The following is a 13,089-nucleotide window of genomic DNA, read 5'->3' as shown; positions in this document are numbered from 1 at the left end:
GCAGACTCCTAGGGTGTCGTAATGCGTATGTGTGTTTACATGTGCGCATATGTGCTGTGGGTCCTTAGGGAGTCTGCTTGGAAGATTCGGGGGAAAAGCCTCTTGACCACCTTTTTAATGAGCTGCCCAGTTGCTCAGAATTTGACCCTTCTTCCGAGCGATGTCATAACGCCACGGAGTTAAAGTAACTCACAGCTTTAACTCTTATCTTTCTAACCGCACGTGACTTTTGTTCTACTCTCTGATGAGTGTATATGCTCTGTACAAAACTCAAGACCATCCTAAACATCGGACGCAACTAAGCAGGTAAATCATGGTGTCTGTGAAGCACTTCTAAAAGAAGAAAGTTTCAATTTATTTTTCTTTTTACTGTGGGCCCCATTAACTCATTGAGGGTCCTTCAGCCCAAGGAGATGCCCTGAAAAGAAATATCCTTGATAAGACCTGGAGATTGACTGAAAAAAAAAAAAAAGCCGCATGTAAATCAATGAAACTGGAAGATCTCCTCATACCATACACAAAAATAAACTCAAAATGGTGTAAAGACTTAAACGTAAGACACCATCAAACTCCTAGGACAGAACACAGGCACAACATTCTCTGACATCAACCTTACAAATGTTTTCTTAGGTCAGTCTCAAAGGCAACAGAAATAAAACAATAAACCAATGGGAACTAAGCAAACTGACAAGCTTTTGCACAGCAAAGGAAATCATAAAAAAAAAAGACAACTTACAGAATGGAAGAAAATAGTTTCAAATGATGCAACTGACAAGGGCTTAATCTCTAAAATATACAAACAACTTAGATAATTCAACATCAAAAAAAAAAAAAATCAACAACCCAATGGAAAAATGGGCAAAAGACCTGAATAGACATTTTTCCAAGGAAGATATACAGGTGGCCAAGAAGCACATGAAAAAATGCTCAACATCCCTGATTATTAGAGGAATGCAAATCAAAACATACCACCTCACACCAGTCAGAATGGCCATTATTAATAAGTCCACAAATAGCAAATGCTGGAGAGGGTGTGGAGAAAAGGGAACCCTCCTGCCCAGTTGGTGGGAATGTAAACTGGTACAACCACTATGGAGATCAGTATGGAGGTACCTTAGAAAATTATACAGAGAACTACCATATGACCCAGCAATCCCACTCTTGGGCATCTATCCAGACAAAACTTTCCTTGAAAAATACACATGCACCCATATATTCAATGCAGCACTATTCACAATAGCCAAGACATGGAAACAACCTAAATGTCCACCACAGATGAATGGATTAAGAAGATGTGGTACATACATGCAATGGAATACTACTCAGCCATAAAAAAGAACAAAAGAATGCCATTTGCAGCAACATGAATGGAACTAGAGACCCTAGTACTGAGTGAAGTAAGTCAGAAAGAGAAAGACAAATACCATATGATATCACTTATATCTGGAATCTAATATACCGCACAAATAAACCTTTCCACAGGAAAGAAACTCATGGACTTGGAGAACAGACTTGTGGTTGCCAAGGGGGAGGAAGACGGAGTGGGATGGACAGGGAGCATGGGGTTAATAGATGCAAACTATTGCCTTTGGAATGGATAAGCAATGAGATTCTGCATAGCACTGGGAACTATATCTAATCACTTTCGATGGAACACAATGGAGGGTAATGTGAGAAAAAGAATGCATATACTTATGTGTGACTAGGTCACTTTGCTGTACAGCAGAAATTGACAGAACACTGTAAATCAACTATAATGGAAAAAATAGAAATCATTTAAGAAAAAAAAAAAAAAGATACAGGCCTCCTGGTTTCTCACGCGCCGTCCCTATGGAAATCTCGGCTAATTGCGTCATCCAGGCCTGTGCTCCCTTTGCCAGGGCAGATGAAGAAGGTGCCAAGACATGTGGACAGCCCAAAGCACAGCATCCAGGGACCACAGCAAAGTCTCCTCTTTTTTTTTTCATTTTTGGCCACCCTGAGGCATATGGCGTTTCAGGGCCAGGGATCAGATCAAAGCCACCGTGGAGACCTAAGCCACAGCTGCGGCAATCCTGGATGCTTACCTAACCCAGGGTGCCAGGCCGGGATCAAACCTGTGTCCCAGCACTAAGACACCGCCAATCCCGCTGCGCCACAGCGGGAACCCCAGTAGCTGCATTTTTCTATATGCAATTCGATATTTTCAATAGCGTATTAGTCTAAATTTGCTTTCTTCAGAGGGAGCATGAAACTTCCTGAAAAAAAATGTTTAACTTTTCGTTCTGCTGTGGCACTGACGTGACCACAGGTCAGCGACAGAGCAATCCTGCTCAGACACACCGGTGGGCTCAGCAGGGCCACCTCCCGCAGCCAGCGTGAATTTTCTTTTACTGGATTCTTGTGTTTCGGTTGTTGCGAGAGTACAGGCAGTCCTTAAATAATGCACTGAGCATGCGTTAATTTGGAAACTTCAGCGTGCCGGTGCTTTCTAACTATCAAAACGCAAGCCAGTTTAGTGATTAAAAGCTCTCCTGGACCACTCATGAGACCACTCAGCATCGGGGTTGCTGGCATGCTTGAGGAGATGGATGCTGGTTTCCTTATGGTCACAGCAGTTAATTGTAGATTAAAAGAGTCTGAAACCACTGGATACTTTTGAAAGTAAGGTGGAATTATACAAAATCCTCTAGGGAAGCCAGATGTAAAAACAAAAGAGTATCCTAGGAGTTCTTGTCGTGGTTTAGCGGTTAACAAATCCAACTAGCATCCATAAGGATGCGGGTTCAATCCCTGGCCCTGTTTTAAAAACAGTGGCCGCCTTTCCTGAAATGTTCTTGGCTAGCTTAAGAAGTGTCACCCTGGAGTGGACCCATGTGGCAAGACCCCTCATGTCAGCATCAGCCCTCCCCAGCATGGCCAAAGGGTTAGACATTTCCAAAAGGGCATCCAAGACAGGACTCTCTCCACCACCTCCTGGGATAACGCCGAGGAATCCCTTGGTAGTTTCTAACGTTGCTCTGTCCCTTAAGAGGGAATGAAGTGATTAAGGCAGGCAGACTGGCTAGAGTGGCAAGTATAACTTCTTGGAGCAAAGGATACAAGGCACAGAAGTCCTTAATTGGGAGGTCAGAAGCATGTCCATGAGACGTGCTATGTCCATAAAGGTCTCTCTCATGGGGGAAGAGCTGACCTAAGATCTTGGTTGAGTTTGGAAAGGTCCTCAGAACTGTTCATACGGGCAGGCAGCTGGTTCACCACCCTCAGAAACTCCAGACCACTGTCCATCTTGTTCTTCGCTGAGGTTTCCCTAGACGAGCGGTGAAGACTCTCTCGCGAACTTCAGCGGAACAAAATTCTCCGTCGTCTAATGTAAATGAGCTTTCAGTGAGATGGTACACACTCTCCTTTAAAGCTGAAAGAAGGGGCACCCATCTGTCTGCTTTCGTGGAGGTAAGAAAAGGATCCAGTTTCAAAAGTTCTAGAAGTTTCTCCTTTGGAACAATACTAACTATGTATTTCCTTAAGTTCATGGTTAGCAATGAAAGAGTGAAAACATACCCAGTTGACCCCTGGACAACCAGATGAGGTTATGGGCGCCGACCCTGTGTGTGAGCAAAAACCCGCGTCTGACTTTGCGGCCGGCCTCCGTGTCTGTGGTTCTGCATCCACAGATTCAACCAGCCTCGGGTTAGGTGGTGCCGTGGTATGAATGTATTGATACTGATTCACTCCTCGGTGGGGTCTTGCAGTTGTTCGAGAGGCTGCCACAGCGATTTTCCTGTGTGCTTCATAGTGGCGTCATGGGAGGGGAACACTGACGAAAACACTGCCATGCTGCAGCACGTTCCAGATGAAAATTAACATTCTGTCGCCAAGTAAAGAAGAGAGTGGATGGATTTCCTTTACCCTTCCACTGCGACGCCTCGAGCCAGACAACTTCATCAGCCACATACTTTGCCTTTAGAAAGGGAAGCAACGTGAACTGTCTGCACAGTGATGCTCAGTGTAAGAGGTGGCGTCCCTCTGAGGGTTCAGAGGCCTAGCAAGCCACCTGGACAGGTAGTGGCTCTGTGATGTGTCGGCGGGGCCAGGCTGAGGGACAGCCCAGAGTCCCTTTCCCATATGGTTCTGAACCGGGTGGCTACGCAGGTGATGCCCTCATGGGTGGGGGATGGCCATTTTGCGGCAGCATAAGCACTAACCTAGGTGTGGCTGGAAGAGATTTATCACATGACTAAAGCCCCCAGTCAGTCAGCTTTAGGCCTCTGCGAAAGAAGGCTGCTACCCTGGGGAAGCCTGACTTTATCAGTCGGAAGGTCTCTGTGGATGGCTCAGGACCTCCCTGCCCCAGCAACCCCTCTGGACGTGCAGCTCGATACCTCCCCAACGGCGCCCCTTCCCCACTGCCCTCCTGACCGCTACCTGTGGACAGCAACCTGCCGCTCAGGCCTGCAGCAACCTGCACGAAGGCTCAGCTTACTCTTGAGGGAACTTGCCTCATAGCCTGCCCTGATGGCTTTGGACTTGGTCTAGCCAACCCCCAAATTGCAAAAGCCGATTCCTTATGCAAAATCTTTGTTCTGATTCTACTTCTATGGTTGAGACCTGACTGATACAGACATCATAGAGTGATCTAGAATTCCCCTCTAACCTTTTCTACTGACAAGCTTCAAAAGAGATGAAAAAATGATATAAGAAAGAACATAATGTGACGACCTGTGGTAAAATTTTGAATTTTCATCCATTCCAAATATAAATATCACGGTAGGTTAACCGGAATGAAAAAATGTTTAAGCCCTTCATTTGTGATTAGGCAGTTAATAAATTAATCCCAAATATGGCCAGGAGGAGATCCTGCTGCGGCACAGAGGGTTAAGAATCCGTCGTTGCTGCAGTCATAGGTCACAGCTGCAGCTCGGATTCAATCCCCGGCGCAGGAACTTCCACATGCCGTGGGTGTGACCATAATTTTGTTTTTAATGACCATGATATATATCGAAATACATATATAATTACAATTTTTCAGTTCCATATAAAATAGAATTTAATTATCACTTTCATAACAAAATTATAAGAAAACATAATAAAGAGATTAATTGCCAGGGACAAGGCTTCAATACATGTTTACTAGTTAGATGGCAATCATCAAAATTATCTTACTAGATTTTAATAAAATGTTCATTTAGACAAAAATCTTTTCAAAAATCATCCAAAGGGGAGTTCCTGTCGTGGCTCAGTGGTTAACGAATCCGACTAGGAACCATGAGGTTGCGGGTTCCATCCCTGGCCTTGCTCAGTGGGTTAAGGATCCAGCGTTGCCGTGAGCTGTGGTGAAGGTTGCAGACACGGCTTGGATCCTGCGTTACTGTGGCTCTGGTGTAGGCCGGCGGCTACAGCTCCAACTTGACCCTTAACCTGGGAGCAGCCCAAGAAAACGGCAAAAAGGCAAAACAAACAAACAAACAAACAAACAAACAAAAAACATCCAAAGGGGTTGGCACGGGGCTGTCACTGACATTTATATACTGCAGAGAAAAAATGGATTGTAATGTGTAACAACTACAGGTTCTGTTCAAAGCAAAGTAGACTCACCTCATCTCTGCTATGATGTTTCTGCGGAGGTCTTTTAGCAGGAGAGATACTCTGTTTCCAGAATGTGCCTTGACTAAAAAGGAGAAGAATGTTTTCCAAAGCTGCTCCATGAAATCCACTAGGCTTCTTGGAGGGAGAGGGGTTCTCTCACCATCTTCCGACTGAGTATGGTTCAAGGGGAGGTTAATGAAATTCATTATTTGAAGGTCAGCATCACTTACATTCAAGACTGCTTCTTGAGAGCTCTCAACTAAGTTATTGATTGAATTAATTAGGAAGCTTTCCAAAAGCAGCTGAACAACTGAGAAATTAGTTGGCTGCTCTTGGTTTAGCAGATGAGTAAGAAGGGCAACATCAAAATTATCTTCTCTAGAAATGTTTTCGAGGTGACTCAAAAAGGCAGCAATATTTTTAGTCCACAGAGCGGTGTCATCAGGTAAACTCTGGTTAGCTGTAAGAAGAAATGTTTGTATCATTTTGGAGTCATCTTTGTTTGCATATTTATGAAACCGGTTTTTTATGGCCAATAAAAAATCTTCAATAATTTCTAATATCTTCAATGATGATGAATCCAGGCGTTCCAAAAAAGGGGCAAGTTGCAGAGTGATGTTTTGAAGAGTCACTGAATTAATCATTTGCATTTCTTTGTTAATCTCAGAAAACAGGGATCTGATCCTAAAGTCATGGGTTAGATCTGTCATGATTTGTTCAAGCTCAAGCCAGAGTGCCTCAAAGTTGTAGGTTGCTCCAGTCTCTTTAATAAAACTTGATAGTGCTTCCAAACTACGGCCTGTAAGGTTTGCATTCAGAAGTGTCATAAACAGGGAGACTACGGAATTAGTCCTATTTTCTAGGTTCTCATCCCTAGACAGCAAGTCGATTATTCTCCCCAGATTTAAGGAACTAGTATTTCGAACAGGTGCTTCTGCCCCTTCAGTAACATTAAGGGTCTTGTTTAAACTAGCTAGTTTATCAAGAAGGTTTTCATGTGATGTGACTTTTGTTAAGTCGACATTTTTTAATTTTCCTATGACTTGCAAAGCAACTTGCTTAATGGGACCACCAGGACAAAGTTCAGAGATGCTACCATGGCTTTGATTTCCAGAAGACAGGACGAATGGTAATATCTTATACCAAAATCCTTGCACAGTTTCCACAAGGGAAGTCTTGACATGGAAGGCTTCAGACAGCTCTAGAAGAATGGACGTCCAGTCCATTAATTCATGAACGACACAGGCCACTTTCCTACTTAGCTCCCTCTGTGAGGTTTCATTTAAACATGGTGAATCTTCACTGAGGGGAGACAGGTGGAGGTGGGCAAGGATCCCGGCCACTTTGCTGTAAAAAAGAGACGTGAGCTCATGGGCATTACAGGCCTCTGACTTAGGATGCTGCTGCAATCCAGAAGCCGTGCGATTCCAGCACCAAAACACAGGAAGACAAGTTAAGGCCTCTGGAAGAATTTCCGGATTATCTGATATTAATTCAGTTGTGTCCAGAAGAGTTTTTATCACAATGGCAAAGTCTTCCTTGGTGACATCTGAAAGGCTTATGCCATGAAGGAGCGTGAAGTTATAGGCATCCTTGAGGGCTTCCGTGACGTTTTTGTCGACCACTCTCTGCAGGAGCCCCACGGCATGAGGAAGCAGGTAATACAGATCTACCACGGCGTCAACGTCACCTCTGGGGAACAGGCGTGAGAGCCTCAGCAGATGGTTGACATTCCAAGAATGGGAGCTGTCGACAAATTTTTCCATCAAGTCAACGAAGAAGCTGACTCCCAAGGTGCCAGATCCTAACCTACTGATATTCCTAAAGAAATTCATCAGGCCTTCACCAACCTGTCCAAGCTGCTCTGCTAGCAGGTGTATGTCTGCGTTCTTGAGAGTGTGCATCAGAGAAGTTACTGTCTTCAAAACTTGCAACTTCTCGGGCTCTTGTGGGATGTTGTGATAAACTGAGGGCCTTAGGAAATTGAATGCATCCCTCATCAGCTGAATACTGAGACCCACAGCTTTTGTTATTATTTCCGGTGACGTTATTTGGGGAGAACTTTGAGGATCATGAGATAAATTGAAGGCAAGGTAACTAGCTAACTGATAAAACGAATCGCCTAACCCATGCATTTCCTTTTCCTTTGGACTGGTCGCAAATGCATTTAAAATTTTTTCAGTTTCAGAAGAGGTGTTATTTTTCAGGGTGGGAGGGGAACTCGCTTTCGCGAGTGTTTGAATTTTCTTCCCCAGAGCTACTAAATGCAGCCAAATATTTTGAAACAGAAGAGGCATTTCAGCTGACATTTCTGTGGGTTTTAGAATTAATTCAGTAAAATGTTTCCAGTTGGACTGAGGTGCAGCATCAAAGTCTCTTGTTACGTTGCGGATAATCAGCCCTACTTGGTTTGTGGAATCATTTAAAACGGTTAATAAAGTCTCAAATTTTGGTACCTCTTCTTTTTCCAAGACTGCAGTGAGTATAACATTGAGAAAGTCAGTCATGTTTTTTAAGTAACTATTCACACAATTCATATTCGATGAATTCAGTGAACAATCAGGCTCCATCATTACATTCAACACCCAAGTCACAAGCTTCAAAGCCGAGTTCATTTTGTCCTCCGCATCTCTGAAACGCCTCACGACACCCTGAAGGCGGCCTTGTGAAAAACTGGAGTTAGACAACATCCTACACAGATGGGTGATGATGTCTATCCACCGGCTGCATCCTTTCAGCCTGCTAACTGTGTCTGCAGAAGAAAATGTGGAATTTAACACGGCCAGAATGTGAAATGTCCTCTGTGAGGTATTGGCATAGAAGAGGCCGCCTTCCAAAATAAACTCAGTAACATTTAGGAAAATGTCAGCACAGGACAATAAATGTTGGTCATGGGACACATTTTTAAGAAATGATATTGTTTCTCTGAGGTTGGCAAGGACATCTGCAAACCTCACTTCATAATCTGTAAGGTCCTTGGAAAGAAAGTGATTCCTCAAAGGTACATTTCTATCTATATAGGCTGAGGTATTGCTTAACTCAATGAAAACGTCCAGGAGAGAAGATAAAAACTCTCTGCTCCCGTTTGTGTGTAAAGGAAATGACTTCAGCTGAGCCAGGGCGGTTTCCATGGTGAGAAGGGATTTCTCTACATGGTCCAGGTTGAGCAACTTTACTCTAACTAATCCATCACTTAATGCCACCCAGAGACCCCTGAGATTTAGAAAATCATCCCAACTGTGAAAGCCATCAGCTTGAGTCACATTTCTAAACAAGTGTAAGATGAGTCCAGCAGGGTGATGGGTTGGAAGTCGTCCGCGGCAGGTTTGGGGAAGAGGCACAGCACTTTCCAGTTCATCCAAAAGCTGAGTGAGACCAACATGAAGCGAAGTGAGAACACCCAGGTTCAGCCGAAATACCTGCGATGCGCTTCGGCAGATTCCAGTCCACATCTGCAGCCATGAGACGGTACAGTGAACCGCAGCAAACCTAGGGAATGCGCTGCCCTCTGCTGTGAGGTTGGAAAGCATCTGTGCCCAGGGAAGACGGGAAGCAGACCCCTTCTCTATGGAGTAATGCACAGAAGGAAGGCTTTTGTTATTCAAAACGAAGCATTCATTACCCGGCAGGGCTTCTCCTGAGCCATGGAGGAGCTGGCTCACATACTGAAATACAGAATTACGAAAATCTGCATCCGTCACGAAGAGCTGTTTGAGGCCTGTCAGAGTAGCGTGGATCACTTGCATTTCTGGGGCCTCTTTAGACATCAGGGATTGGGCTTGAAGCTCCAAAATGTTAAAAATTGAAAGCAGCTGCTGACAGTAAGGCACTTGAGAAATTCCCCCAAGAACCTCTGTTGTCTCATAAAAAAATGCAAATGCCTTACTGATGTTCTGGAAATTAAATTGCCTTGTGATATCCAAAATGTGTTCTGAGATTTGTGTGAGGAAAGGGAGCAAGGACTCTCTACTCTGAATGCTCAAAAATGTATAGACGTATTGGTAAAATGAAGAGTAAATCTGCAGAAATAAAGCTGAGTCCTTGTCCTGGAAGACATGGAGATATACATGAGTCAGAATTTTACTAATGTCTTTTTTTTGAGGTTCAGAAAGGGCTGAGAAAAGTTTAGACGTGTTCCTCAGAGCATGGACTGTGCCCACAGCGTCTGAGACCTGTTCCTGCCTCAGAAGTCCAAGTTCATAGAGACTGTTTATTACAATTTCACTTAAGTGAACAAAATCCATTTTCCTGGCTGGCGATTGACGCCCATCTGAATGGAACAACTGGGAAAAGTTAAAGCTTTTGCTAAGAATCCTCTCGTCTTCTGGATCAGAAAAATTTAAAAGCGTAGACAAGACTTCCAGTTTAGCTCTTTCTCTTGCTGAAATGTCATATATCCACAATTCTAGTAACTTGGGATGCATTTCATAAAGTAGTAATTCCAGAAATCTCAAGCTATTCCTCGATTCCTTCTTTCTCCAGAGGTTTTCAAGAGTTTGTACTTTTTCAATCATCTCTTTGCCAGATTCCAAAAGTTTCTGAGTATCAACACCAGCTGTATCTCTCTCTAAGCGTGTTAAATGATCTATCCACAGATAACTTATATTTAGAATACTCTCAGGGAGAGACAGGAGGGTATGGAATTTGGGAACACCGGATGAGTCAAAAGGATTAGGCACTAATAATTTCTCCAAAAATTCCATAAAAGATAGAAGAAGGTTTATCTGCTCATCCTCAAGGGGCTGCAACTTCTTTTCCACCATTAGAAGTTCCTTGGTAGAATTTAAGAGCCTACAATATTAATAAAACGGATTCAGTATCAGAAAAAATAAATTTAAGACAAATGCAACTTAGCAAATTTTAGACAATACTCAAATTTGTTGATAGTAAACCATAAATGAAATATCTACGAGACTATGTAATTTCCCTTAAATTAATGTGGCTATTTGAAAATGTTGTAGAAATCTACAATGCGCACATTTAGCTTAAAGTCTGCTTCTTGCACCAAAAACAATGCATTTTAAGTTAAATTTTACTCAACAAGCCTATATGCATGACCATTAAAGATAAATTTGCTATTTATGCAGGAAGAATCTTAGGATTCAGTTCCTTATCACATCTCAGAACCTCTGACTACAGAGGTTGTCCAAATGGCGAGACGGTTTGAAAACACCCCTTTATGATTTAAAGACGACTGTCAGGATTCCTTGTTCTAGAAAGCAACTGCAGTGCTCCTTAACCAATGCTATTTCCCACTGCTAGAAACGCATTATTTTAGATGGTGTACTTTCCCTCTAGGTGTTTTTTCCTTTTTCTTTTTTCTTATTTTATTTTTTTTACAGCCGCACCCACAGCATATGCAAGGTCCCCAAATCAGAGCTGCAGCTGCCAGCCTCCGCCACAGCCACAGCCACAGCCACAGCCACAGCCACAGCCACATGGGATCCAAGCCGTATCTGTGACTAAGGCTGCAGCTTGCGGGCCACACCAGCTTCTTAACCCACTGAGTGAGGCCAGGGATTGAACCTGCATCCTCACAGAGACAATGTCGGATTCTTAGTCAGCTGAGCCACAGTGGACTCTCCAGGGGTTTCTTTTTAAAATGCAAAGGAGCAGCTCGGGCTTATGACAAATCCCCACTTAGAATGCAAGTCCTCGTCTGGACAAGTTACTAACCTCTACTAACCCAGGAACTACAGTCCACTTTGGAAATCCTTGAGGCCTTGTGCTTCAGACTTTAGAAAGGTAACCTGGAGTGTATGTCACATACATTTTCCTGTCCCTCCATGCGTGGGCCCTGGGGCAGCCCATCATCAGCTCCCCAACACTCATGCAGGGAAACCTCAGAATGGGCCTGAGGCCGGGAGCAACAGACTCAACACTGAGACCTCTGCAGAATGAGGTGTGACACCAGCCATTAGAAAAGCTTTGATTTTCAGACTTTTTTAAGATTTCAGAATTGTGGAGACAGGCTTTTGACCTGTCTTGGTTATTACTGCCCTAACGGGGGAAGGACTTTCTAAACTCCTCGAACTCTGTAATCCTGTTGTGTAACACACTGTCTGGCATAGAATAGACATAGGATGGATCAACTGCAGGAATGCTGTTTTTCTCCCCCTAGCTGAGATCTGAGAGGAGAAAAAAATACAGGCTTAATTTAGTGTATTGTTATTTGTACAACAGAGAGTGGCTACTTTGAACCATGGAACATTGAAAACATTTCCTGGGAGAAAAACCCCATCTGGAAAGAGAAAGCTTCACTATTAAGAATTCAGTATGGGAGCTCCTGTTGTGGCTCAGGGGGTTACAAACCCAACTAGTACCCGTGAGAATATGGGTTCCATCCCTGACCTCGTTCAGTGAGTTAAGGATCTGGTGTTGCCGCAAAGTGCAGCTCCAATTCGACCCCTAGCCTGGGAACTTCCATATGCCACAGGTGCAGGGGTAAAAAGAAGGAAAAAATTTTAACAAAAAAATAATTCAGTATGAACCTTGCTCAAATCCAGCCCTGCAGAGAGATACATCCACAACCACTATGCAAGGAAGGGCATTCTAGGTGGAGCAGAATGCAAAACCATCTTGTCTTTCATTAGGAACTGAGAGGCCATGGGCTAGTAACAGGAGGATGTAACAGCCAGCGTAGAGCTAGTACCACTGGTGGTGACACTGGCACACATGCTTTATCACTTTGCAGTTTATAACCTTCACAACTATAATCTCAGCTCACTCCTACAACAGCCCTCTGAGGTACACATCGTTATTCCCATTTCATGGGAAAAGGAACATTTCAGGATTCTTTTGAGTTACAAATTCAAACTGCTTTTATATGGCAGGAACCAGATATAGCCCAGGTCTTCTCATTTCAAGCTCAGCTTTCTTAGCATTAATGGTACTTATGTCCGTTCTTATTCATTCATTTCTTTATTCACTAAATCAACACCTACCAATCTAGCACCTGTCATGAAGGATACTGTGCCAGACACCATGGGTCTAAAATTAAACCCGCCCTCGGAGCGTACATCATCGCTGTCTCTCTGTGCTAGCAAATACTTGAGACTTTTCAGGGGAGCAAAGGTACTATAAAACCCAAGACGAGCAAGGGACTGATTCTCTTAAGGGTCCACCCCACTGTCTTTCTCCCATGTCCATTCATAGCTGACCTTAAAAAGTTTCCCTAGGAGTGATGAATCCCAGGTCCAGATGCTGTGGAACGGCTCTTAAACTTTGGTATGCACATGAACCCCCTGTAAAAGTTTTCCTATCTACAGAACCTTGGGTTCTACACATAGGCAAGATTTAGCATGTCTGGGGCAAAGTTCAAGCATTTGTATTTTTAGCAAACTTCACAGATAAATTTGATCCATTCCCAAGTTTGAGAGCTGTTGCTCTAAGGTAAAGCTTCTGTCCCATCGCCTCTCAACACACCCCACAGATAACAAAGTGTGCCTTTAAACTATACACCATGTCCATAATTATATATAAAAATTTCCATTTCAGTACATGTGCTGAAATAGCATAGCAGGA

At 43.5% G+C, this 13,089-nt stretch overlaps 1 protein-coding gene across 14 annotated transcripts in view; it reads right to left on the bottom strand.

Moving 5' to 3' along the window:
• ABCA13 (ATP binding cassette subfamily A member 13) overlaps positions 1-13,089 on the bottom strand; it is a 349,393-nt gene that overhangs the window by 258,266 nt on the left and 78,038 nt on the right. For all 14 annotated transcript variants that reach the window (XR_014816635.1, XR_014816633.1, XR_014816634.1 and 11 more), the window contains one exon: positions 5,575-10,356. Coding sequence is in view for 8 of the 14 variants with exons in the window: in XM_021063900.2 (XP_020919559.2) it covers positions 5,575-10,356 (4,782 nt within the window). In the remaining 6 variants the exon portion in view is untranslated. The remainder of the gene's footprint in view (positions 1-5,574; positions 10,357-13,089) is intronic.

Source organism: Sus scrofa, chromosome 9 (assembly GCF_054392235.1).
Source record: "Sus scrofa isolate SSC_HxYL_T2T_F1_AM1 chromosome 9, Sscrofa_HxYL_maternal_Yorkshire_Landrace_v2.0, whole genome shotgun sequence".
In the NCBI taxonomy this organism is placed as follows: Eukaryota; Metazoa; Chordata; class Mammalia; order Artiodactyla; family Suidae; genus Sus; species Sus scrofa.
The sequence above is the reverse complement of the archived record's forward strand: the minus strand, read 5'-3'. Positions and strand labels throughout refer to the sequence as shown.